At 31.4% G+C, this 27,126-nt stretch overlaps 1 protein-coding gene and 2 pseudogenes across 1 annotated transcript; 2 read left to right on the top strand and 1 right to left on the bottom strand.

Moving 5' to 3' along the window:
* The first annotated feature begins 14,302 nt into the window (after window positions 1–14,302).
* Window positions 14,303–18,646, top strand: LOC149054148 (uncharacterized; annotated as a pseudogene).
* A 97-nt stretch (window positions 18,647–18,743) lies between these two features.
* On the top strand, window positions 18,744–21,429 carry LOC149054149 (uncharacterized; annotated as a pseudogene).
* A 2,780-nt stretch (window positions 21,430–24,209) lies between these two features.
* LOC149054150 (uncharacterized) lies at window positions 24,210–24,974 on the bottom strand. The gene has a single exon (XM_089230604.1). It carries the CDS (start codon window positions 24,972–24,974, stop codon window positions 24,210–24,212), a length of 765 nt encoding a protein of 254 aa, XP_089086730.1.
* Between the last annotated feature and the right edge of the window lie 2,152 nt (window positions 24,975–27,126).

The following is a 27,126-nucleotide window of genomic DNA, read 5'->3' on the forward strand; positions in this document are numbered from 1 at the left end:
TTTAATAAAACTTTAGAATTTGAGAAGTATAATCATTCTTTAAGAATCCCTTTTGAGATTATTTTTGACTATGAATGTACACTCGTACCAATATACACTTGACAACCAAATGATAAAGAGTCTTTTACAAAATGTTATCAGAAACATATACCTAATAATTTTTGTTACTATATTAAATATAGTAATGGTGATTATAAACCTCCTGTAGTATATTCTGGTCCAAATGTAGCTCAAGAATTTTTAAGATGTATGTATGATGAAGAAATAGCTATTTCAGAAATATATGATAAAATAGTTCCAATGGAATTGATGACTGCAGACCAAAAAAATAATTTTAATAATTCTATCAAATGTCATATATGTGAAAGATTATTAAGTGAATTACCTCCAAGGTTAGAGAAAAAAATTAAAAATATTTCATAATGCTATTGAATATTATAAACAATATAATGATTATGAAAATATTAAAAAATATCAATATCTAAGGAAAAAAGAAATAAAAAATAAAAACATTAATATGAGAAAAGTTTGCGATCATGATCATTTGACTGGTAAATATAGAGGGGCTATATGTAATCTTACTTATCAAAACCCTAAATTTATTCCAATCGTTGTCATAATCTATCAGGTTATGATGCTCATCTATTTATAACAGAATTTGGGAATGATGACAACGATATAAAATTAATTCCTAATAATGAGGAAAAATATATTTCGTTTTCAAAAATTATAAAACGTACAAAAGTGATCAAAGATGAAGAAACAATATTAACAACAGAATTAAGATTTATTGATTCATTTAAATTTTTACCAAGCTCTTTAGATAAACTAGCAAATAATCTTGAAAAACATCAATTTAAAGAGCTTAGTAAATATTTTCCTGAAGAACATTTAGATTTAGTTACTAGAAAGTTAGCTTATCCTTATGAGTATATGGATTCTGAAGATAAATTTAATGAAACATGTTTACCACCTATAGAAAAATTCTATAGTTCTCTCACTGATAAAAATATAACCAAAGCGGAATATGAAAACTCACAAAAAATTTGGAAAGTATTTAATATACAAAATCTTCGTGAATTCACCAGTTTATATAATAAGATTGATGTTTTACTATTAACAGATATAGTGGAAAATTTTAGAGACATTTCTTTAAAAAATTATAAATTAGATCCTCTGCGGTATTATACTACACCAGGATTTGCGTGGGATAGCATGTTAAGAATGACAAAAGTAAAGCTAGATTTATTAACAGATATCGATCAAATATTGATGTTTGAATCCGGAATAAAAGGGGGCTTATCTCAATGTAGTCAAAGATATTCAAAAGCAAATAATAAATATATGGGAGATAAATTTAAAGAAAATAATGAATCAATATTTTTACAATACTTGGATGCAAATAATCTTTATGGTTGGGCAATGAGTAAATATTTACCTACTGGAGATTTCAAATGGGTTGATAATCTGAATGATTTTTATGTAATGAATATTTCTGATAAATCATGTAAAGGTTATATTTTAGAAGTCGATTTATCTTACCCTAAAGAACTTCATGATCTACATTCAGATTTCCCTTTAGCACCAGAAAGACATTTTGATGACAAACAACTCCCAAAATTATTAACAACTTTGTATGATAAGAAAAAATATATAATACATTATGAAACACTAAAATTATATATTAAACTAGGTTTAAAGATAGAGAAAATTCATAGAGTATTAGAATTTAGTCAATCTCCTTGGTTAAAAGTGTATATTGATTTCAATACTAATCTTAGATCAAAAGCTAAGAATGAGTTTGAAAAAGAATATTTCAAATTAATGAACAATAGTGTTTATGGACGTACTATGATGAATGTGAGAAATTATGTTGATATAAAATTATGTTTTAATGTTTCAAAACTAGACAAATTAATTGCCAGACCAAATTTTGATAAAAGAACAATTTTTACAGAGAATTTAGCTGCAATCCATATGGAAAGATGTCAAATATGTTTCAAACAACCAATATATATATAGGAATGTGTATTTTAGATTTATCTAAATTGTTAATCTATGATTTTTATTATAATATAATAAAGAAAAAATATGGAAATAGAGTTAGATTATTATATACAGATACAGACTCACTAATATTAGAAATAAAAAATGATGATTTCTATCATGATATAAATGTAAAGATAGATAATAAAGATAGATCATTAATTGATGATTATTTTGATACATCAGATTATTCAAAAGATAATATTTATGGTTTACCTTTAGTTAACAAAAAAGTCTTAGGTAAGTTTAAAGATGAGTTAAACGGATTTAACCTAGGTTTAAGATCCAAATTATATTCACATCGAATCTTAGATAGTGAAAAGGAAATTAAAAAATCTAAAGGTGTTAAAAAAAATGTTGTGGAAAATAAAATATGTTTTAATGATTTTGAAAATTGTTTACTAACAAAAAAATCAAAATATGTTAAACAACATTTATTCAGAACTAAGCTGCATGATATTTTTACTGTAGAACAAAACAAAAAAGCTTTAAGTGCTTATGATGATAAAAGATTTATTTTGGAAAATAGTATTGATACATTAGCTTGGGGACATTATTAAACAAATATAGATAGAAATGATTTTGTAAGCCATCTCAATACATTAATTAAAAATAAAAATAAAAAAGATTGAAAATATAATATATTAAAATATTTTCCATTTCTATTATTTATATCACATATCAATATTTTCTAATATTGAAATATTGCATTTAAATTTTCAATTATTAATATTATAAGTTTTGCGAAAAATATTTTAATAATTATTGCATTTCAATTGTCTGATCTTTTTGCACATTGTTTTCTTTGTGATCTTTTACTGATAAAATAAAAGTGCGCCAGGAATGGTACATCTATACTACTTTTGTGTATTATGAGTACTTGCTTGCGAGTATTTCTACCCCGCCAGAGGCAAATTATACTTTTTATTTATACAAATAGTGTTAGTTTTACGTATTATAAATATGATTATGTTTTATTTTTATAACTAGCTGCTGTCGGAAACTCGCTGTCCTGAAACTCGGGGGATAGGTGAGACTCGCTGAAGTGGGCGGTGGAGGCTAGTGACGACAATGTCGTCGTAGTTTTACATATAAAAATTGTTCCTGTTTAAAAACAAAAATTTGAGGAGGTGATAAGGATTTCTGATAATGCTTGGCGAACTCGTTACGAAGGCGGGAATGTTTGAATTTCGAGTTTGAGTGTCTAGATATATTCTCACATCACCTATGGCCTATGCAAATCGGCCATTGAATAATACGGCCTCCCGTCGCATGTCCGATGCTTTTTCGTATGTAAAAAATCGTCAATTTGAAATCAATGTTTCAGTGTCTAGCAAGTTAATCTCCTCAAGTGAATATCGATTAACATATGTGCAGCAGCTTGTCAGGTAGGCAATCCACCTGCGGTGGATTGCAGACCCTCTGTTCCGCGGCAATACATGAAATTCGGCTACTTTGGTAGTATAAACCTATTCTGTACACGCATAATATATTATTATAAACATTTTAGAGCACACATGATTGTATTCGCCATGATAAACCCTAAGCAAATTTTATCATACACAGAGAAGTAACGTAAACCATACACACACACACATATATATATATATTATATACCAGCCATTGAATTATACGGCCTCTCGTCGCATGTCGGATGCTTTTTCGTATGTAAAAAATCTTCAATTTGAAATCCATGTTTTGGTGTCTAGCAAGTTAATCTCCCCAAGTGAATATCGATTAACATATGTGCAGCAGCTTATTAGGTAGGCAATCCACCTGCGGTGGATTGCAGACCCTCTGTTCCACGGCAATAAATAAAACTGCGCTACTTTGGTAGTAGATATATATCTATTTTGTTCACGAAAAATATATGAATAACAAAACGCATATAAACGTATTTAATCTGATAAACCAATAGCATTTGATCATATAGACAGTCAATTTTATAAATAACACGCAATTCGCAATAGAAATTCACGATGAATAATAATAAAGTATTAAGTGAATTAAGAAATTAATGAATATCACAAATAAAATGGTGTGCATGCCGTGTAGAAATTCTTATGATTAACCGAGTATGGTTTAGTCACAAATTAGTAATAAGTATTAATACAATGATGATTTATTTTATTGTGTTTCTGTTACATTTGCATTGATGAAATGAGTAATATAAAAGATATTCCTTTTATATATGTGTTTTTCTTCAAGGTGTTCCTATATAGTAAATTTTTTTTATATACCTATATAATCGAACCTATACTTATATTACAATTATATATGTCATCATAAGTTTGAACAAATTACTGCTGGAAGTTGTGTAGCCTATAGGTTATTGAATAATACTGAAGACAACATATTGTATGTTTTAAGGAATTGGAATTTATTTAGTGTAACCAATGGCTTATTTTATATTATATACTACTATATACTATTTTGTATACTATACAGTATACACACACATAGCTTAATTAAATGGTTTTTTTTTTCTTGAAAACGGTTTATTATGGAAGACGGATCGTAAATGGTTAGGTACCCATCAATTATCATTTATCGTCGTTGTGGGATATCCAAATACATTTAGGCATAAAGCTCTAATTGGTTTTCAGTGATGGTGGAGCAACCTTCACTAAAAAAAGAACTAAGTAATAATATAACAAAAAATAATTAAATAAAATTCGAAAAAAATGCAAAAGATCTCAGGTGGCTATGTTATTTAAATGAGCCACCGCAATAACTTAGCTAGTCCTACAACTAACAATTTTATTATTATTAATTAATTAATAAATAATACGATGTACGCGTAGATATAAGATGTGAAGTGATTAACGGTACTAAGCGATATCCAGAGACCACAGTATTTTCAAAAACACTTTTATCGATATCATTGATATCAATAAATAGATCACGCGTAGTTATTAAATATAACAGACTAAAAACACGGACTACCTAGTATTCAAGTATTTATTGTAGGTATAATATGCAACAGTAATTCGAGTGACAAATTATGATCATTAGAACATTGGAAAATTATGAAAAAAAAAAAAAAAAAAACGAAAAAAACATTAGGACATCGGTAAATTAAAAAAAATACAAAAAAAAGATCAAACAAATTAAATCAAATTATTAATTGTTATCATTAGAACTACTTTTTTCCTTAAGCGGTCGGAGAAAAATCTGTCAAATTTAGTTTTCTACGCCGCCGGGATCGAACCCTATACCCTAACATCTAATGCCTAACGCCTAACCTACTGGGACATCCTACCGAGATACTAGATTGTGGAAAAACTTTAGCATTTAAACCGTTTTAATTTAGCGGCGATTAATACTAAAAACGTTTAAACGTGTGAATTATGTGTCAGTTAACCTTATAATATAGTAGGTATGTTTGTTTTTAATCGATGTGTTTATACTATTTCGGTATAGTATATCCATCTATGATTCTGTTCATATTGTACTAAGTTATGTTTCTATTCACTGTTTAGTCATAACATTTAGTTAACCTACCATTATTTTATTGCATATTGTAACTAACAAAATTAATCAAGAAGTCATGTGAATACACAGCAATTTCTTTTTTGTTAGGTATAAAATAAAATCAAAACATATTGTAATATATACAAAATCATTGTGTATATTTTAAAAATACATATACACGGCTAAATAATTAAGTTCTAGGTAAATGTTAAATAATTTACAATTAGTCGTTACTTCTAAATGTAGTGTAATATCAATATATTATTTTTTATTTATTTTGATAGTCTATGTTTGAATAATTTTATTAAAATCAAACTATTGAAGTCCGTTTAACTAAATTTGCTTATTAATTTATTCTAATTCTAATGATTTCTACACAATTTATCAAAATAAGGGAGTTTAACATAATATGCATGTATGTATACTATTTAATAAAAATAACATTTCATTTTGTCAACAAACTGTTTTGTGACTATACTATTATATTACATTGATGTACATTTGTAGGCTTGGTTAAATAATTAACCTAACCAATATAGATTACCTACTTGTAGAATCTACCTTGCCCATCTATAGCATAATTTAATACTGTATGCATTTCAGTACATATAGACTTTCATAACTAACACCGTCAATGAACTAAAGTGTTATTTAGATCTATCACATATTTAATAATTTATTTTGATAGTCTATGTTTGAGTAATTTTATTAAAATCAAACTATTGAAGTTGGTTTAACTAAATTTGCTTATTAATTTATTCTAATTCTAACGATTTTTACACAATTTGTCAAATTAAGGAAGTTTAACATTATATGCATGTACCTGTGTATTATACTATTTAATACAAATAACATTTAATGTTGTCAACGAACTGTTTTGTGACTATACTATTATATTACATTGGTGTACATTTGTGGGCTTGGTTAAATAACTAACCTAACCAATATAGATTACCTACTTATAGAATCTACCTTGCCCAACAATAGCATAATTTAATACCGTATCCATTTCAGTACATATAGACTTTCATAACTAACACCGTCAATGAACTAAAGTGTTATTTAAATCTATCAAATATTTAAAAACAATAGGCTTTTCACAGTAGCTAACTTACCTATAAACAGTAATATTTAATAACACACTGACAATAATAGAGCCGGCGATGAACCAAAGCGTTAATATAATTACCAAAATATGCTTTTTCTGGTAAATTTGGGTAGGTATTTGATTATCACAAATGTGCAAAAATATAGACTACTCATAGAACCTAAATTATTTATCAACAATAATATTTAATGTTTTATCCGTCCCATGAATGACATTCATACAGCCGTTAATAAATAAAACTGTCCATATTATTACCAAAAAATATTCTACTACTGGTGTAATTTAGTAACTATTTAATTACCACAAATGAATAAAAACTACATTGCCTATAAGTAATGATATTTAATAATGCACTTTTATAACACCGTCAATGAACTAAATTATTAACATTACCACCAAAATATTCTTTTCATGGTATAACCGAGTAGTTATTTAATCAATTTAAACATAAAAACCCTAAAGAGATTACATATACACCGATACTACCGTTGTCGATTAACCGTAGTGTACCTACAGTACATTACGTTGTTGTACAATTTGTGTGCTCGATTAAATAATTAACCACCGTCGTAGACTACTCATTACACCTATCTCACCTATCGACAGCAATTAATATTAAACACCTTATCCGTAGCATCATATGATTACGTTCTTTGAGCCGTCGACGAACAAAAGTGTAAATAAATATTACATAATATTATTATATCACATGTAGTCGCACCTTTTATGTGCTGTGTTAAATATTTGGCTACTAACCGAGTAGCCGTTTTTGTAATAATTTATAAAAAGTAGGAACACTCAAACACCGTCGACATGAGCTTAAAATAAGGATTTCGAACAGGCAAAAGACAGAATTAAACGTATTTAAAACAATATTTATTGAATCAAACAAAAACAGTATAATATTTATTATTATCAGTACAATAGGTAGGTACCGCACGTCTACGGGTTCGAAAATGAGTATACTACGCGAAAAAAGAGCAGTCGGCGGTCTTAAAGACGAAAAAAAAAAACGATAAAAACGAAAGTCGGCCGCGTTTTCGATTTTAAAAGAAACGCGCTTGAATTAAACGTAAAAAAAAGGCGACGGAAAAGGGCGTAAAAGCAGAAAAATCGAGTAAAAAGTCGAAAAAAAATAAGCGTAAAACGTTTCGAAAAATCTAAAACACGATATCTGTGACTGATGAGTGATACGATAACCGAAAAATCGTGATAGCTCGGCCGCCGCCGCGAGGAAGTAACGCGATTGGCCGGTCTTAAGAAACCCATGGAAGAAAAACGTAATTCTTCCATGGGTTGCTTAGAGCGATATATATAGGGATTCACGTTTTATTATATAAGATTTAATAATATTCCTATTTAATAGCAATAATCTAATTAATATATATATATATACCCCTGGCTACGGTAATTATATCTATAGAGTCCTACGACTCTCGCTGGATATCTTATATTTAACTGGTCGTTCCCCCGACCACGTTACAGCTGCTTATATTATTTTTTATTTTGTCTTACCATAAGGGTCACATATAAACTTATAACTCGAATAGCAGCATTATACAAGTATACCTTTTTGTTAGGCCAGAAGGGCCATAATACTTTATTTTTTATATTTCTCATTTATACAGCCATATTTTTCCTGTGTTGAGCCAGAAGGGCTATAATATTATTTATCTTGTTCAGCCATAAGGGCCTTGATTTATTATATATATTATATTTTTATACGTTTGTGTTGCTGTGATTTTATTATATATTTGTGTTATTATTATTATTATTATTATTGTGTATTATACAGCAACAGCAACTATTACCAAAAACTGTGTTACCATTTTATATTATTTGTTTACCTGTCTTTACACACCCACACATATACACACTTACACATCCACCGCACATTAGCACTCTTTAGTTTTTCTCGGCGAACCCATCCACTTCTATTGAGTCACTATACCTACTTACAATCTACACCGGTAGGTCGGTGTGTGAGTATAAATATACGGCGTACGAAGTATTTGGTGACCGGGCATCACGGCCTATTATTGTCCGTACCCGGCCCGTACAATAATATATAAACATAAGATTAAACATTAAATATATTTAAGATTCATATTATAAATCGTGTAAAATTAATAATTATTTAAAATTAAATCAACTTACGTAAACCACGCCAATCTAGAGAGTGTATTATAAGTGTATAATAAGTGTATAATAATATATTTTATAATTATAAAATATTCATCAAATGTTACGATTAAAGTGAAAAATCAAATGATTTATTTGAAATGTTTGCAATGAATTTTCAAGTTTTTTGGTAGAATATAAATTTCAAAACATATTAATTAGGGTAGGGAAATCATTTAAACTTAATTTGAAATAGAGTTTTTAGTTATAACATATTTATATTTTAATGTCTACTATCAGGCCATGCATAGAATTTGTGAGGGACTTACTTTCCACCCATGTGTTTAGGGGAACACTGGCCACATGACCTATAAACCACACCGCGTGTTGGCTCGAGAGTCAGGTCTGTGGAACTTATAGATTTTTGTTACACGCAGTGGTTAGTGAAAACCAAAGATTTACATAGGGGAAAAAAATATTTTAAATAAAAAAATTAGAACTTTGAAAGTAATTATAAGATTTATTTTACACGGGGCACTAAATTTGCATACCTAGCAAATAATACAAAAAAAAATAATAATATCAAAGGGCACATGCCAATGTACACAAAACAGGGGAAAAAAATAATAATATAAATTTGGCACATGGCAAGGTGCACCAAACAGGGGAAATAAAAAATATATAATAATTTGGCACATGACAAAATCATAAGGAATGTAATAGAGAAAGATACGAATAGTAATGCTACGGCTCCGACAAGCGGTTACTGAACACGGAATGGAAGTCATATGTCGGTATGACATATTATACATTTATACGTATTAAAGGGAACGACCCACGGCTCCGCATGACGGTTACCGGGGAACCTCTTAGGAAAAACGGAGCATAAGTAAAAAAAAAGTGATAGTGGTACATAATAAAAATGAGAAAGGGGGATTGCTGGGGGAAAAATAATTCTTGATTTTACCGGGGCACCTTTTAGGAGAACCGGAGTGTAAAAAAAAAGAAACAATGGTGATACATAATCAAAATAAAAAACAGGGGAAGGTTGGGGGAAAAGTAATACTTGACGACTGCTGGTGGCATGAGATATTGGCAACCGGTGGCTGCGATTAGCTGGCCTCGTGGGCCGTCGATACACCTTATACTCGTGATCAACACGGCCCATCTGCACCGATTACGTGGAAAACGGTTGTGGATATTAGCCACCGGGCCTTCCACGGCCCCAGATCGTAGACTTAGTCCATCATGGCGTCGGTGAACATCGACAAAAAAAGAAAAAACACAGGAACGTCAGGAACGTCAGGAACACCAAATGTTGGCCGCGTGATTTTTGATGTTGACGGACGGATCGGCAGACTTGACCAGTGGGACGTGCACAAAAGTCAGTGGTCATGAAAAGAGTGTCGAGACTCGAGACGTCGGCGGACGGCTCGGCTTGTCGGTGACCGTTGTCAAATTTTGATGGAGTGGGACGTTTGCAGTGTCGCTTTTTGCGGAGATTTACAATGTTAATGGGCTTCAGACGTCTTGTCAGCATGTACCGGCGAACGCGACTGTGTCGCCGACGGCGCAGGTAGCCACAGCTGCTGAGGCAGGTCGCTGGACACTAAGTTGAAGAGGGGTTAGGGGACAGTGATTATATAACAGGGGTGGCCAGCGAGAAAAGACTTGCAAGCTACCAAATATATTAATAAATATGGAAGAGCCAAAATGTAAAAAAAAAAAAAAAGGTCATATTATTATATAATTTTTATATATATGATATTGTATTATTGTAAATAAGATAAATTAAGGTATGGTATTTAATAAAAATACAAATTATATAACAATATACAATTTTTTTTCTATACACTGTAATTTAATAATTAAATTAAATATTATACTTTTTCAAAAACATAAATTCATATTAAAAATTTTTTTTTTTAAATGTTACGATAAGATGCGAGCCGTGGTTTGGACACCCCTGTTATATAACATGACTATTGTTCGTCTTAATCTCAACACGCTATTCAGTAAAGTAATGGTCACAAACCGACAGGTATGATAATAATATTATTGTAGGGAAAGGTCACGGATAATAGATAACTATTATCCGTGGGGAAAGGTGTGTTCAATGACTAATGATAATATTAATGGAGGCCTAAAATTCTGTGACATTACAAATTAAACAATACAAACATGTAGTTTAAGGATAATATTGAATTATAATAGATTATAACTAACGGATTTTTTTTTTTTAGAATGCAGATATTTAAAAAAAAAAATTACACTACTTATTGAAATTATGTTGGATATTATATAAACATAAGATTAAACTTTAAACATAATTTAGATGCAAATTATAATTCGTGTAAAATTAAATAATTATTTAAAATTAAATCATCTTACCCTTTGCTTTAATAAACACATAATAATTAATAAGTTTAATAAGTGTATGATATATTTTATAATTATGAAATATACATCAAATGTTATGATTAAAGTGGAAAATCAAGTGATTTATTTGAAATGTTTGCAATGAATTTTCAAGTTTATCGGTAGAATATACATTTCGAAACATAATAATTAGGGAAGAAAAATCATTTGAACTAAATTTGAAATAGAGTTCTTAGATATAACATATTCATACTGATATCTCTAATATCAGGCCATGCATAGAAATTAAGAGGACGTCTCACCCGTAATATTTAGTGGTAAAAACAGGTCTGTGAAAAACAAACAAAATGCTATTAAAAAATAGTTTTAGAGCAAAAATACCTATAATAAATTTTATAGAGCACAATATTTGGGAGACAACCTCCTCGGTGTTTTTTGAAATATGAATTGTTAAAAAAGTTACAGTTGTTTAAAAAATGTAAAAAACAGGTTTTTGTGCCTTTTATAACGAACTGTATATTTAAAATAGAACGAAATCCCGAGGTCGTCTCCGAAATATTGTTTTCTACAAACCTCATAATAGGTATTATTGCTCTAAAACTGTTTTTTAATGATGTTTTGTGTGTTTTCCGTAAACATGTACGCTAGTTGCAGTATATTTAAGTAAATTTAGGAAACTAGGAACCTATACCCATAAAATAAATAACAAATCAATCAAATCCGATTCATTACGTACCCGACTTACCCAATCATTCATACAATTTATTATAAAGTATTAACATAAGTCATTAATGGTATTAACTATTAAGTTTAGAATATGAAGTATACTCCAAAAATGTTAAGTTGTTATAAAATTTTATCATGTATAGAAAATGCCAGTATATACATTCAGTGAAAATTTCATGTGTCTACGGTAATTTGTTTTAGAGTTACCGTTTAGAATCTAAAATTGTATATATTATTTAAACCTATAAAATAGCTTTAAAACAGACTAAATATTTTGAAAATTAAATTACATAAAGACAACAGCAAATAGCAATTTAAGCATTTGGTAAAAGTTTAGTTAATTTACACTCGACTTCTTTTATAATTATTTACGTAAAAATTATGGACAACCTTGCTTAAATTTTCAACTATAATATTTTATTTCAAATAATTGATAGATTGTTAAGTACAAAAAAATGAGCAGATATTTGTGATATTGACAATTTTGTTAATATTTGAACTTCGAATGCTTAAAAAAAAAATTGTGCATGTGTATTCAAATAATTTTTGAATGACTATAGTCTGTCAGCTGAAAATTTAACTCCAGGCTACATAAATATTTCATACTGATAACATAAATTCTAAAGAATATATATGCCCGATTTTTCTCTAGAGACCATTTGAAGTTCACATTTAGACGAAATTACATACTTGCTCGAAGAATAAAGATGTTAGTTATTTTGTTGTAATACAAAAACATAATTCATGAGGAAATCATTTTTCACGTAGATTATAAATTTTACCATAATAATTGTGCAATGACATTTTTAAAATAATTAGATTCACTTTAATCTATTATTTTATGCATTTTATCTTCAATTTCAAGCTTCGATGGCATAGTAAGCTATGAGGTCCACCGTTATATACCAAATAAAATTGTAGAACATGACGCAATGATTTATGAACAAAGTGGTTCTAGCCCCTTACCTTCTATTAGACAACAGAGTAAGTTGGTTACTAACTAAATAATAATAACAAAAACGTTTTAATTTAATATACCCTAGGTGTCGTCAACCCGTGGCCCTTGTCACTTTTTTCTCTGGCCCACCAAATATGTTTAAACATGATGTTTAAAATTAAAATTTTAATTGAGTATGCCCTGTGTAGATTAAAACGTTGTCGACCTCTGTTTATAGTTTATTAACTACTTAAGTGTTAGAAAATAATAGGAATATATCAAACTGGATTCATAAAAGGAAAATCTACCACTGACCATATATTTACGATTAGACAAGCATTAGAAAAATATTATGAATTTGGAAAAGAAGTGCACTTATGTTTTGTTGACTTTAGCCAAGCTTATGACAACATCAAAAGAAACAAATTATGGAGAACTTTAGAAGAATTTGAAATACCTTCAAAATTAATCCAATTAATAAAAGAATGTGATTCCAACACCGCGTGTTAAGTCAAATTCCGAAATCAATTATCTGAAAGTTTTGATGTGAACACGGGCCTGAGGCAAGGCGATGCTTTGTCGCCATTACTTTTTAATTTAGCCCTTGAAAAAGTGGTAAGGACAATGCCAGCATATCAAGACATGGAATTACTAGGGGAATACTCTATACTTGCTTATGCGGACGACATCGTGGTAATGGGTAATACACGCATCAAGGTAACCGCAAAAACCGACAATCTTCTTAAAGCTGCTAAATTTATGAGCCCTAAAGTTAACCAAGACCAAACAAAATATATGGTCGACAGCAGAAAAAATGAGATGGTAGCTGATCTGAGTGTCGGGGAGTACACTTTCCAAGCGGTAAACGATTTCAAATACTTAGGTACCAACATAAATAAGAACAACAATATGCATAAAGAAATAAAATTAAGAATCTCCGTAAAAAAATCCCCGGTAAATAAAATCCCCAGAAAAAAAATCCCCGGAAAAAAATAATAATGATAGTAAAAAATCCCCAAAGCAACTAATTAGTATTTAAATTATAATAATAAAAATAATAATATTATCTTATATTATATCTTTATACCTATATTATTAATTAGTATATATATATCATTGAAATATGCAACAAATATGTAGTAAAAATCATTAATATATGCAACAAATATGCATTTACAAAATTTATATTTAAAAATTCAAAGTTGTACTAAGTATGAAAAAAATATAAAATAATAAAATATGAATGTATAAATAAGAACACGTATAAATAAATACATAAATATGACTGTTACCGACCAAAATGTTCACATTTATACCACAAATTTAGTGTGCAATAAGAAAGCATTTTACAGAAAAAAAAGGTTCGCGGGCTGCCAGTTGCATAGAGTAATAAAATGTGAAATTGGGAAAATACAAGTTATAAAATAATTATTTACGCGTTTATCTATACGTTATTATAACGGTTACGGTTAGTACATCTTCAGTTCCTGTTAAGTAACTTTAATTTGTGTGACTGTGCGACTATGGAAATCGTTAAATCTAATCAAGGGAACGATAACATTTTCTTAAATGGTTATACTTATGTACACCAAAAAGACTAAGTTTTTCAAGAGATGGAGGTGTGCAAAATATAGTTCATTTAAATGTTTAGCTATTTTAAAAACATCGCATTAAAATAGTAATCCAAGGGAGATCCGTGATCACAATCATTCTGCCGATAAAAATGGTAAGATTTATTTTAATTTAATAATTTTACATATAGTTAGGACACTTATATATTTATGTGTTATGAATATGTTCTCAAATTTTAATTATTTTGTCATAATTGATTTGAGATATACCTAGTTATATTTTAAGCTGGTAGGTAAAAAAAGTTTTTGCCATTTATTTAGGCCATTTTTTGACGATTTTAGTGCATTTTCTTAGTTTTTAGAGAATTTTTTTCAATTTCGTTCATAACATAAATTGTTGCGATTAAAAAGAAACTTTCTGCAAACTGCCGACGGCGACGGTACGAATAATAAATTATATAGCACGACAAATTATTGTCGATAACAATATTTTATCATAGGCCTCGATAGGTACCTATTACTGAATTAGTAACCAATTAGTACGTCCAGAACTAAACAAGTAACAAATACTACAGTAACAACACTATAAAAATAAAAACAATATATACAATTTTTTTCCAATTTTTAAACTACATATATGATATAATAAATATAATTTAAATGCATTTTATAGTGCATTTCTTATAAAATAATATGTTGGTACAAATTAAAAATTCATATTTATTAAAACATTTTAATGTTTTAAATGTAATTGTATAATTGTATAGAAATTAAATGGTTTATGCTGTATAAGTATATTAATGTATCAAATAGCAATATAAATAAGAATTGTTATTATTTATAGCTATAGCTGCCATAAAAGTTAAACAAGAAATAAAAAATAAAGCTTTATCCTCAAATGATACACCCAGCCAAATATTTTTGGAGGTAATCAAGAATCTGGATGTCGACGTTTTAGCTGAATTACCCAATGAAGAATATTTAAAATAACGTAATATTAGATATCATCAAAGTTTTCATGATCCGAACGAACCTCAAAATATCAAAGAAATTGTTATTGATGGTATAATTTTTTTTTTTTTAATTATCTTTATTAGGAAATAAAATCCTATACTTAACAAATTATATCTATTTTATTACAGGTGAATAGGCATTATTGGGTAATAATAGACTATTATTGAAGGATAATGGTCCAGAGGCATCTGAAAGGAACAGATGAACACTTGTAACTGCTTACAGAATTAGATACTTGGTATTTAGACGGGAATTTCGGACTGTCTCCAAAGTTTTTCCTACAGTTATATGTAATACGGGTAAAAAAAATAGTGTATTTGTAACTTCGATTTACTGTATTTTACAAAGGAAAACTAAAAATACATACGTAGAAATGTTTCAAATTATAATGGATGAATGTGCTGAACAAAATTTATACCCTGACCCCAAATGTTTACATCTCGATTTTGAAAGCGCAGTTATTGAAGCAGCTAAAGAAGTAATTGGTTTCTATATTGATATAAAAGGCTGCTTCTATCACTTATGTCAATCGACGTTCAGGAAGGTACAAGAATTGGGCTTTGTTACGAAATACCATAAGGATGAAGAGTTTCGAAAACAATGTGGAATGATTGATGCACTTGCATTCCTTCCATTACACCTCGTAGAAGATGGTATGAAATATTTAAAAAAAAGTTTACCTGAAAATCGTATGGATTTATTAGATTATTCTGATTCGTATTTTGTAAATGGCATGTATCGAAGAATTGGAAACGACGAAAATAACATGAGGTTTCGAAAACTGCAACCAATGTTCCCATCAGCTGTGTGGAATGTAAATAAAACCACCCTCAATGACTGCCACAGAACCAACAACATCGTTGAAGGGTGGAATAATAGGTTTTCCAAACTAGTTGGTCAAAAACATCCTACAATATGGAAACTTATTAGGGAAATTAAAAACGAAATTGACGCTGATCGAGCACAGTTAGCATTGGATGCTTTAGGTGAACCAAGACGTCGCGGAAGCAATGCGAGAGCAGTTCCCGCGGCGTCGTCGGTTCAAACAGGAAAAAAAAAAGGTGAACCAAGACGTACAAAAAGAGGACAAAATCAAACAATAAATATTCGCTTGAAAGAGTTAGTTATAAGACAAAGTGAAGATAAATTAAGCATTGGAGACTTTTTGACAGCTGTGTCAATATAATTTTACTATACCTAATTATATATATTATACATATATGTATATTTATTTTTTATTGATTAACTAACTAATATTATATTATTATTGCACACTAAATTTGTGGTATGAATGTGAACATTTTGGTCGGTAACAGTCATATTTATGTATTTATTTATACGTGTTCTTATTTATACATTTATATTTTATTATTTTACATTTTTTTTATACTTAGTACAACTTTGAATTTTTAAATATAAATTTTGTAAATGTATATTTGTTGCATATTTCAATGATATATATATACTAATTAATAATATAGGTATAAAAATATAATATAAGATAATATTATTATTTTTATTATTATAACTTAAATACAAATTAGTTCCTTTGGGGATTTTTTATTATCATTATTATTTTTTTCCGGGGATTTTTTTTCTGGGGATTTTATTTACCGGGGATTTTTTGTCTGGGGATTTTTTTTCCAGGGATTTTTTTTCCGATTACCTTATTACACCTATAATTTATATTCCTGGGCATAATACTGCTATAACAGATTATGCAGATATTGGTACAATAAATGATACAGATGTTTCCCATTCCGCGGTTGATAATGATTTCCAAAGTTGCTGGTATGATCACAATTTATATTATTTATCTACTATTTATTATATATTGTATTATATTTATTTCACGATAAATAATTTGTTTTTATAATTATAAAACAAATTAGTTCACCAATTTTGCCAAATTTATTACATGAAAGTAATTCAAGTAATGTTGAAAAAGATTTGAACCTTGATAACAATCGGTATGTTTAATATTATTCTTATTATTTATTATCTTAAGCAGTTTATTTTAATAATAAAATATTAAAATATTAAAATTGATTTGTATGATTAAATATTAATATAAAAATTATTGCAGTACTGGTAGAATTATTGATGTATTTTATGTTTTTCAACAAATAAAAAATGATATTCACGATGGTGGATTTGGGTGCTCTTTTATTAACTCAGAGTTAGTTAAGGAGATTCGTAATGGATATTACTGTACATGGTTATTTAAATGCTCAATGTGTAACATAACTACCAAAATCGAATCAGAAGAAACTGGAAAATATATTGAAGTGAATAAAGCAACTGTTACCGCTAGCATTGGGGTTGGAATTGGTTACTCACAACTTAACGAGTTCTCGGATATTGTAGACATACCCGGTTTTTCTAGCAATACGTATAGTAAGCTATTCGAGCAAGTTAGTCAAAATATTGAACAGACTGCTTGGGAACAAATACGATTGGCAGGAGCTGAAGAAAAACGTTTGGCAATAGAAGCTGGAGATATTGATTCAGATGGTATACCATTATGCATTGATGTAGCTGACGGTCAATGGGGAAAACGCAGCTATAAATCAAAATATGATGCGTTGTCAGGAGCTGTAAGTATATTGAGAAAAAATGTTTGCGATAAACATTATAAGTACAAAGTAATCCATTTAACTGACTACGCTAATTATATCAAAAGTATTGACATTTTTCAATTTTTTTTTTCCAAAACATTAGGTGTGTGCTTTTTTGAAGGTGTATAATATTACAATTTTTTTAACCCCTATATTTATTGGTTACACCACTATGAAATTTTGATTTAATGGCAACATTTAATAAAAATATCATAAATTAATTATAATATTTTTTTTATAAATTTTCTCGTGAAAAAATTTTTTTCTATTCTACATTTGCAAGATACAATTTCTTAAAAAATTGTGGTTTTAGCATTAATAATGGGTACTATTTTTTAATTTGTAAAAACCAGGGAGCTATAACTGATAAATTTGATATCGTTAAACCCAAGGTAACAATAATTTATATTAAGATTATATTATTCTTATTAATTTTGAAAAAAGATTGAAAATTGAAAATTTGAATATTTTTTCAAGATAATGAGTGTAGTCATTTAAATGGATCACTCTGTATTTATAAATTTGAATAGATATACAGGGTATTCAAAGTACAGTATTAATTTATTAATTATAATGTTTATTAATTATTGAAAACAAATAGGCCACACAATCATTGGTTTTCGCACAAACAAAATACTGTTTGTAGGAATAAGAAACCGTTATTGCTGTATTTGTGAAAGAGCGCAGGCACTAAAGTTAAATGTCAGAAATCATAAATATTTTTAAACTAGGATAAAGCTTCAACTGGAATGGAAGCTGATGGTATAGCTGAGGGGTTTGTAAGAAGTGTCGAATTACATGGGTTGAAGTTTAATAGATTGATTGGTAATATTATAATTATTTAATTTTAAACGTAAAATATAATTTAAAAAAATCCAAGGTGATGGCGAATGTAGTGTTTCAAAACGATTGTTGGAATTAGTCCCCTATGGCTCTAATCAATTAGTTAAAAAGATAGAATGTCGAAACCACATTTTAAGGAATTACAGTACAAAATTATCAGCGCTGACAAAATGTACAAAATATCCAATGTATCTGAGACAGTTAATAAAAAAAATATATAACTAAATTTAGCATGGCTATTCGAAAAGCTATACAATATCGTAAGGAGTTGGATATAAGTGATACAGATGAAATAAAAGGTTGTTTTATTTTTCTCAAATACTATATATATAAATAGATATCAAAAACTACTAAATTATTTTAATATGTTTTATTACAAATTTTTTTATTAATATGCTTTAGGATTACAAAAGGATATTTTAAACAGTCCTTATCATATTTTCGGCCAGCATAAAAATTGTGACGTTTATTTTTGTAAAAAAACCAAAAACAACGAGAATCATGTACCAGCTACAGAGAAATGTGGTTTTATGCTGGAGATTTTATCTATATTGAGAAGAGTGATAGATAATGCTGTTAGTCTAATACTCGATGTTACTAATAATGTGTGCGAACAGTTTAACAGTATCATTAACAAATTTATTACAGGAAAGCGAATACATTTTTCATTAAAACAATCATACAACACACGATTTCAAGCTGCAATCATTTCATATAATACCGATGGAAATTTTCTAAACGCTCTTCATAAAAACATTATGGAAAAAAGTCCAGGTAAAAGAATGAAAATTTGTTAATAATATTATTATTAATTAGTTGTAACTACAGCCTATAATCTATGTATTTATAATATATAGTATAGATATAGCCTAGAATTTATTTATACCTACATAATATATACTATATAGTGTATAGTATAAATAAAATAAAAATTAACTGAAATTACCACACTACACTATACCTTAAAAAGTGTATACATTTAGGCCTTAAATAATATTGAACTATAATAAAAAAAAATTGTATTCTACCACTTTTTGCATAATGCATTGTAATAAATCGAAGAGTCTCGCTAGAGACTCCTTTCTGTGCATAAGTAACACCGACCGATAAGAAACAGCACACCGACCGATAGCGACTATTATACATTAAGTTTCGTCTCGGCGCTCGGACCTCTCACTCGCACGCGTTGGTTGAATGCGGAGTGCGAGAGAGACAGAGCTAAAAACTGCAGTTTTGTGGATCTTTTCTTTCGTTCCGTCGTACGGCGAGATGCGGCCGCCCAAACTTCCCCTTCCAACGCCGTAGCAAACGCCACGCGCAGTACCGCTACCGTACCGCGAACCTTATACACAACAACAGCTATTCACTCTGCGAACGCCGCGGAACATTCAACATACTACAACTGTGGACTCGTCGTCTCGTGCATTGTACATTATTTTACGCGGTTTATTGTTATACAAAACAACAGCTACATGCGGTGCAACTCCTTATGTTATAGGGAGCTATTATATGTACCTATTATAACTATTTTAATACTATAATAATAATAATTATTATTAAATAATTGTATTATTAATATAAAAAAATATTATATTCTGTGCATAAGTAACAACACACCAACCGATAACGTGACTATTATACATTAAGTTTCGTCTCGGCGCTCGGACCTCTCACTCGTATTATATATTATAAATTGTCCCGAGATATCAAAGTAAAACGTACTTCGAAAAAATAATTGAAATCCTCAAAAAATCTACTTCGGAGAAGTAAAAAAGGCTTTCTGTGCGTAAGTTGAAGAGATTGGGAGAAAAGATAGAACTTTGGTGTTAATAAAGATGTGAAATCAATCTCATAGTTCTGTGCCAAAAAGGGCCACGGTTGAAAAAATAGAATTTGGAGCTTATTAAAGAAGTGAAATCAATACCCAAATTATGTGCCTCAACTTGAAAAAATATCTTATTCAAAAAAATGTCAAGATGTTCAACTGTACAAACATTGAAAAAAAATATTAGCACAGAACGGCTTACAATAATAATGAATTACCCATAAATCGGAGTTGTTGACTTGTTTAGTTGTTTACGAGTTTAACTGTCTGACTAGAACTTTTGTTGATTATCTGTAATTCACGCCGTTCTGTGCTAATATTTTTTTTTTCAATGTTTGTACAGTTGAACATCTTGACATTTTTTTGAATAAGATATTTTTTCAAGTTGAGGCACATAATTTGGGTATTGATTTCACTTCTTTAATAAGCTCCAAATTCTATTTTTTCAACCGTGGCCCTTTTTGGCACAGAACTATGAGATTGATTTCACATCTTTATTAACACCAAAGTTCTATCTTTTCTCCCAATCTCTTCAACTTACGCACAGAAAGCCTTTTTTACTTCTCCGAAGTAGATTTTTTGAGGATATAATATAACTTTTGTTTTTGAAGGTATGATAGGAAAACGGTTCATAACCTCAAAAAAAAAATAAAAAATGAGAAAACACTAGAAAAAGAAGACTTAATTTTAATAGAACATCGTTTAAAAAACATAAAAACACTGGTCCGGATGAATTCTATGGTCTAGCTGAGCCTTTGCCAAAATAAAGTGGAAATTAAAAAGGTAAAATTAAAAAAAAATTAAGAAACTTATTTGCAAGCTAACTGTATTGGTTATTACTCAATAATAATTGTTACTACATATTCCTAATTAAAAAGTAAAATAATTTGATTTATTTTTTCAAAAATCCTATTCCCCCCAATTAATATGATAAGTATTAAGTACTTATAACTTTAAAATAATTTTATAATACATCGTAAAAAATACCAAACATAATATACATTATACGACATAATATGTGTACTCACATACTTAACACATAATAAAAAATAATAATTATATTAAATATTGAAATTTTGTTGTTAGGTTTTATTGTGAACGTTTACTGCCAGAGATTGTCGACCCTCAGTACGGAAAACGATGTTTAATTAGTGATATAATAGAACCAAAATATATATTAGAAGAAATACAAAAAGAAAAAAAACAAGAAAAAAATTTAAAAAAAGCGATTTTTCTAATTTAAATTAGAATTTACTATATTATTATATGCATATAGATCTGTGTCTGTATTAAATAAACAGTGACTGTATAAATATCACCTACGTAACTATTACTGATCTATTATATTTTACTATTACTTATAGGTTACTAATAGGAGAATTCAGAATAAATGGACATAATGTCGACAAAAAAGTAACAGCGTAAAGACGTAACACATTTACTTAAAGACGTGTTAAATCGTAAAGAATTAATAATTTTACATGTATTTTAAAAAGTAATAAACCTATATCTATAAATATAATTATAATGTATATTAATTTGTATACTCTATATACTGCTAAAACTATTTAAGCTAAGAAGAGCTTAAGTTGGTAAATAGATGATCACTGTGATCTAGGAGCGAGCGAGCCTCGTATTAGTACGTAAGAAATAGATGAGGTTTGAGCGACAATCTGCTCTACGGTGATCGGTGAGTGACGAGTGTATTAATATTATACGTTCTAATCGACTGTCCGTGAAGTAATAATGTGCCTCTCCCGCGTTAAGACGCGCGGACCTCGTTACGTGGACCTAGGGGCGTGGTCATGGCCTGCCGCGACGGCGGCGATATGGCTAACAACGCTATCTCTTGAGCGTTATATGTCTACACCACGGTTATCTACATATAGATAGACATATATATCTACATATAGATAACAGTGATCTACACGTTTCCGTGAGACGTCCTCTTATCATTACAAACATATAGTTTAAGGTTAATATTTAGTTATAATAGATTATAACTAACAGTTTTTTTTTTTAAAACTCGGAAAATTGAAGGCAGAAAATTAAAAAATTAAATCACACTTCTTATCTAAATTATGTTGAATATTAAATAAACATAAGATTAAACTTTAAATATATTTAAGATTCATATTATGAATCGTGTAAAATTAAATTATTATTTAAAATTAAATCAACTTACATTGCTTGAAAACTATTATAGACAGAGAATACCCGATAATAATTAATAAGTGTAGGTTATATTTTATAATTATAAAATATTCATCAAAAGTTATGATTCAAGTGGAAAATCAATTGATTTATTTGAGATGTTTGCAATGAATTTTCAAGTTTTTCGGTAGAATACAAATTTTGAAACATAATAATTAGGGTAGAAAAAAAATTTGAACTTAAGTAGAATGATTTGGGGAGTTCTGAATATCCTCCCCCTTAAATTTTACATGTTAGAGGATAGGCCTTTTAGTATAGGCAATTCGTAGTACAAGATCCTCCCAAACTTGTATGAATTACTCAGTATAGGCAACACGCAACACGAGCTAATTTGGTCTTTGTACCGATAAGAAAGACCGATGAATCTCGTGGTGCATCGAGTACGCGCAAATAAACCACAGCCGCGTACCCTTGTAATGATGCGTCACAGAAACCGCATAAAAAACATGTCGTACCCGGAGTGGTGTTGCAAAACCGCGGAACGCGAACGGTCGAAAGCTGTGGCAACTCGATCACGAATTGTGCCCAATCGGTGTGGATGTCGCATGGCAACGGGCCGTCCCACTCACACGCCGCCTGCCATGTACGTTGCATAATATGTTTAGCTAAAAAAATCGCAGGGGAAAACAAACCCAATGGATCGAAAAATTGGGCCGTCAATGACAAAATTCCACGTTTCGTGAATGTTGGTGACACCTATAAACTGAGTTCACAACAAAAATAATCATCATTCGGATACCAGTGTATACCGAGAACCTTCGTGCCTACGCTATCATCGTCGGCGAATGACGTACATTTTACGACGCAATGATCGGCCGGTACGGCCTGCAAGATAGCTGGGGTATTACTTGACCATTTACGTAATTCGAGACCTGACCGCGCCAATACTGAATTTAATTCCGATTGGACAGCGACCGCATCGGTGATGGTATCCGCCCCGTAACAGATATCGTCGACATATGTTTGGTGACATAACGCGTCGCGAACTCGTAAAAACGACTCACAATCACTGTCGGCTATGGCGCGCAGCACGCGGAGTGCAAGGAAGGGGGTGCAGTTTACTCTATACGTCACGGTATTAAGTTCATAATCAGTTGATCGATCGGGGAGTCGCGCCACAATATGTGTTGATAAGTATGGAACTCAGGTAAAATCACAATTTGACGGTACATCTTGCAGATGTCCGCCGTGAATGCGTGGCGAAATAAACGGAAACGGATCAAAATATCAACTATATCGCGTTGTAATTTGGGTCCGGGAAGCAACGCGCGATTCAACCACATACCCGTGGGACCTTTCGCGGATGCGTCAAATACTATCCTAATTTTCGTATCTACACCGTCATGCTTACATATAGCATGGTGGGGAATATAATATTGCCGGGGGTTGTTGCAACCGACATATGACCTAGCGTGAGATATTCGGTCATGAAATCTCTATACATCGACTTAAGCTTAGGATCCGTGGTCAATTTGTGTTCTAACGATTCGAACCGTTTTATTGCTGTTTCACGGGATCGATCAAATTCACAGTCAGAAACGGGTGCGCGGAATGGTAGTGGCACGGCAAAACGACCAGATGGAAAACGCACGTGTCCGTCTCTGAAAATTTGTTCGCATCGCCCATCATCAGTAAAGGTCTCCGGAGCAACCTCAGGCTCTTCGACTTCCCAAAAATTATGCATGAGTTCCTCTAGGGAAATAGTAAGGGACACCGATAATGAATGAAATGACGTCAGTTCCCCCTCGGAAATTGGTCCCATCAAAATCCAGCCGAAAATCGAACTAAACGCGACCGGCAGATTTTTGTCAACCATGATTTTGCGCCCGTCCATTACTGCCGCATACACGTCACCCCCCAACAATAAATCGACCGGAGCTGTATTGTGGAACGATGGATCGGCCAACGCTAAATTCGAAAATCGGTCCTGCAGGTAATATATTCCTAGGGAGATCATTAGTACGTAATTGAATGCAGTACCCACGCCAGAACTGATAACACGGGTTCGTTCGTATATCGCGGCTGTATTACGCAATCGACACGGCCCTGAACATCCATAATTGTAACGCCAGACAGACCTGTCACGGGTGTGGTCCATCGTTAACGCCGAAGTCCCAGCCGATCGGCGCACGCGGTAGTTATTACACTAATTTGTGACGCGCAATCAATTAGTGCGCGTACGGTTTTCCACGAGCCCGACCTGTCGCGTACATGGACTAGCACCGTTCCTAACAATACTGACGTTACTTTAGACACTTGTGGCGGTGGTGCAGACGCACATAACACTACATCCGACTGTTGTGCGTCCTCGCTACCATGAATAGCATTCCCCGTTGGGTGAAGGAGGGAGTGATGCCTACGGGAACAGTCGTGACATCGCGACTTGGCAGTACACTTAGGAGCCCAGCGATCGGCGCTAAAGCAGTTAAAACATAGTTTATGTTCCCGTGTCCAGCGAGAGCGCTCGTCAACAGCCCACATTTTAAATCTAGCGCATACCCCTAAACCATGCGCACCAGAACAACACGGACAACTATTATTCGTCGAGTTAGACGGTTTGGTCGTAACTAACATAGTGGGATGGGACGAAAACCGCGGCTTCCCTAATCGATTTGTCTCCCTTTTGAGGTGGCTCTGTTGTGACGTCGATTTTGTATGCGCGATGAAGGCGCCGTGATCACGATGTTCGCCTACAACCTCCAATAAGGCTACGCGGTTTCGCAAAAATTTCATGAGCTCGTCAATTGTTGGATAATCGGATACCGTACTTTTTTCGAACAATTTGTGCGTCGATACCGGCAAACAACGAAAAGCAACCGAAAATAAAATAAAAGAACGTAAATCTGGAATTTTTAACAAGTTGAGGAGAGACATACTTTCACTAAATGAACACATGAAACTATAAGTTCGGAAAGGGACTCCTGTTTAACGGGCGTAGCGCCTAACAATTTGTCGACCAAAGACATAGCCACTAAACTCTATTCGCCGTAAGTTGACCCACTTGCTCGACGAAAACCGGTCGTAGCTGCGCAGGCCACCGCGTCGTCGGAGCGCTAGTGTTGATCGTTACCACCGCACCTGGCGTATACGTAGTGATTTGATTATTTTCACGACGTATCGACACTATCTCCGCGAACGCGCGCTATTATATTGCTATAATTCGTATCAATTATTTTGTATAACATTCTGTATGCACCGCGGCAGCTGACTACTACGACGAACACCGCCGATTGCCGAACACCACTGACCAATCACAAGCCACCTGTCTCCGACATGGGGGGTCTGAACGTTTCGGCGGCTCAGTATGCATGCGCGCAAGTGGGTCAACTTACGGCGAATAGAGTATAGACGTGGACGATAAAATCGCTCCGAAAGCGTAGACCGCACCAACGCGTAATTTTCCGCCGACAATGGTATATCTCTCACAGTATCTGCCGCACGGCCCTTTAGACATCCTTTTAAATAATATAATTTATCGATATCACATATATTGGGGCGACTATTGACCAAAGACTCAAATGCATCACAGAAAGTAGGCCAATAACGATAATCCCCGTCAAATTCGGGCAACGAAATATCAGGAAGTCGAGAAAATTGTTTTGTCGGACCCGGTTGGTTATTCGGGGTGACAGACGGTCCTAATTTACATTTAAGGTACGATAAATCAATTGTATCCACGCCTTTCGGGGTCAACCTTCCTACAACCGAACGCGACGCATTAATTAGAGTTTGAACTTCAGCTGGCAAGTCCACCGAATAATCATCCGATTCACCGAGATTAATTAAATGTTCTAAAAAAGACTCGTATTCCAATTTAAATTGAGCCCACTGACTTTCCAAATCAGTGGCTGCTATTAAAAATTCAGAAACTATATCAGGCTCCTTTAACGCATGTAATGATAATGTGTGTGTTGCTCGAATAGCTGATATTGCGGCCTTGCGCTTTGCATCGGCGAACAATTTCGATCGCGTCAACCGATCTACCCGCTGCTGCTCCTGGTTTACCATGATAAATGAAATAAAATATAAACGATAAAACACTAACTATGTAATACTATAATAATAATATAATAATATACGCTATAATATACACGCAGATAAACACTATAATAATATATAACGCGCGTCTATAAGGGCAATACCGATAATGCGTGATATCGAGGCAATTACACTAGCGGCCTACGATAACGCTCGGAACCGTGCGCTGATCACACTAATTAAGTGTCTAATACAATTTGTCCTATAATAAC

This window comes from Diuraphis noxia, unplaced genomic scaffold, assembly GCF_037042655.1.
Source record: "Diuraphis noxia isolate RWA-SAM2 unplaced genomic scaffold, SU_Dnox_SAM2 contig0010, whole genome shotgun sequence".
Classification (NCBI taxonomy): Eukaryota; Metazoa; Arthropoda; class Insecta; order Hemiptera; family Aphididae; genus Diuraphis; species Diuraphis noxia.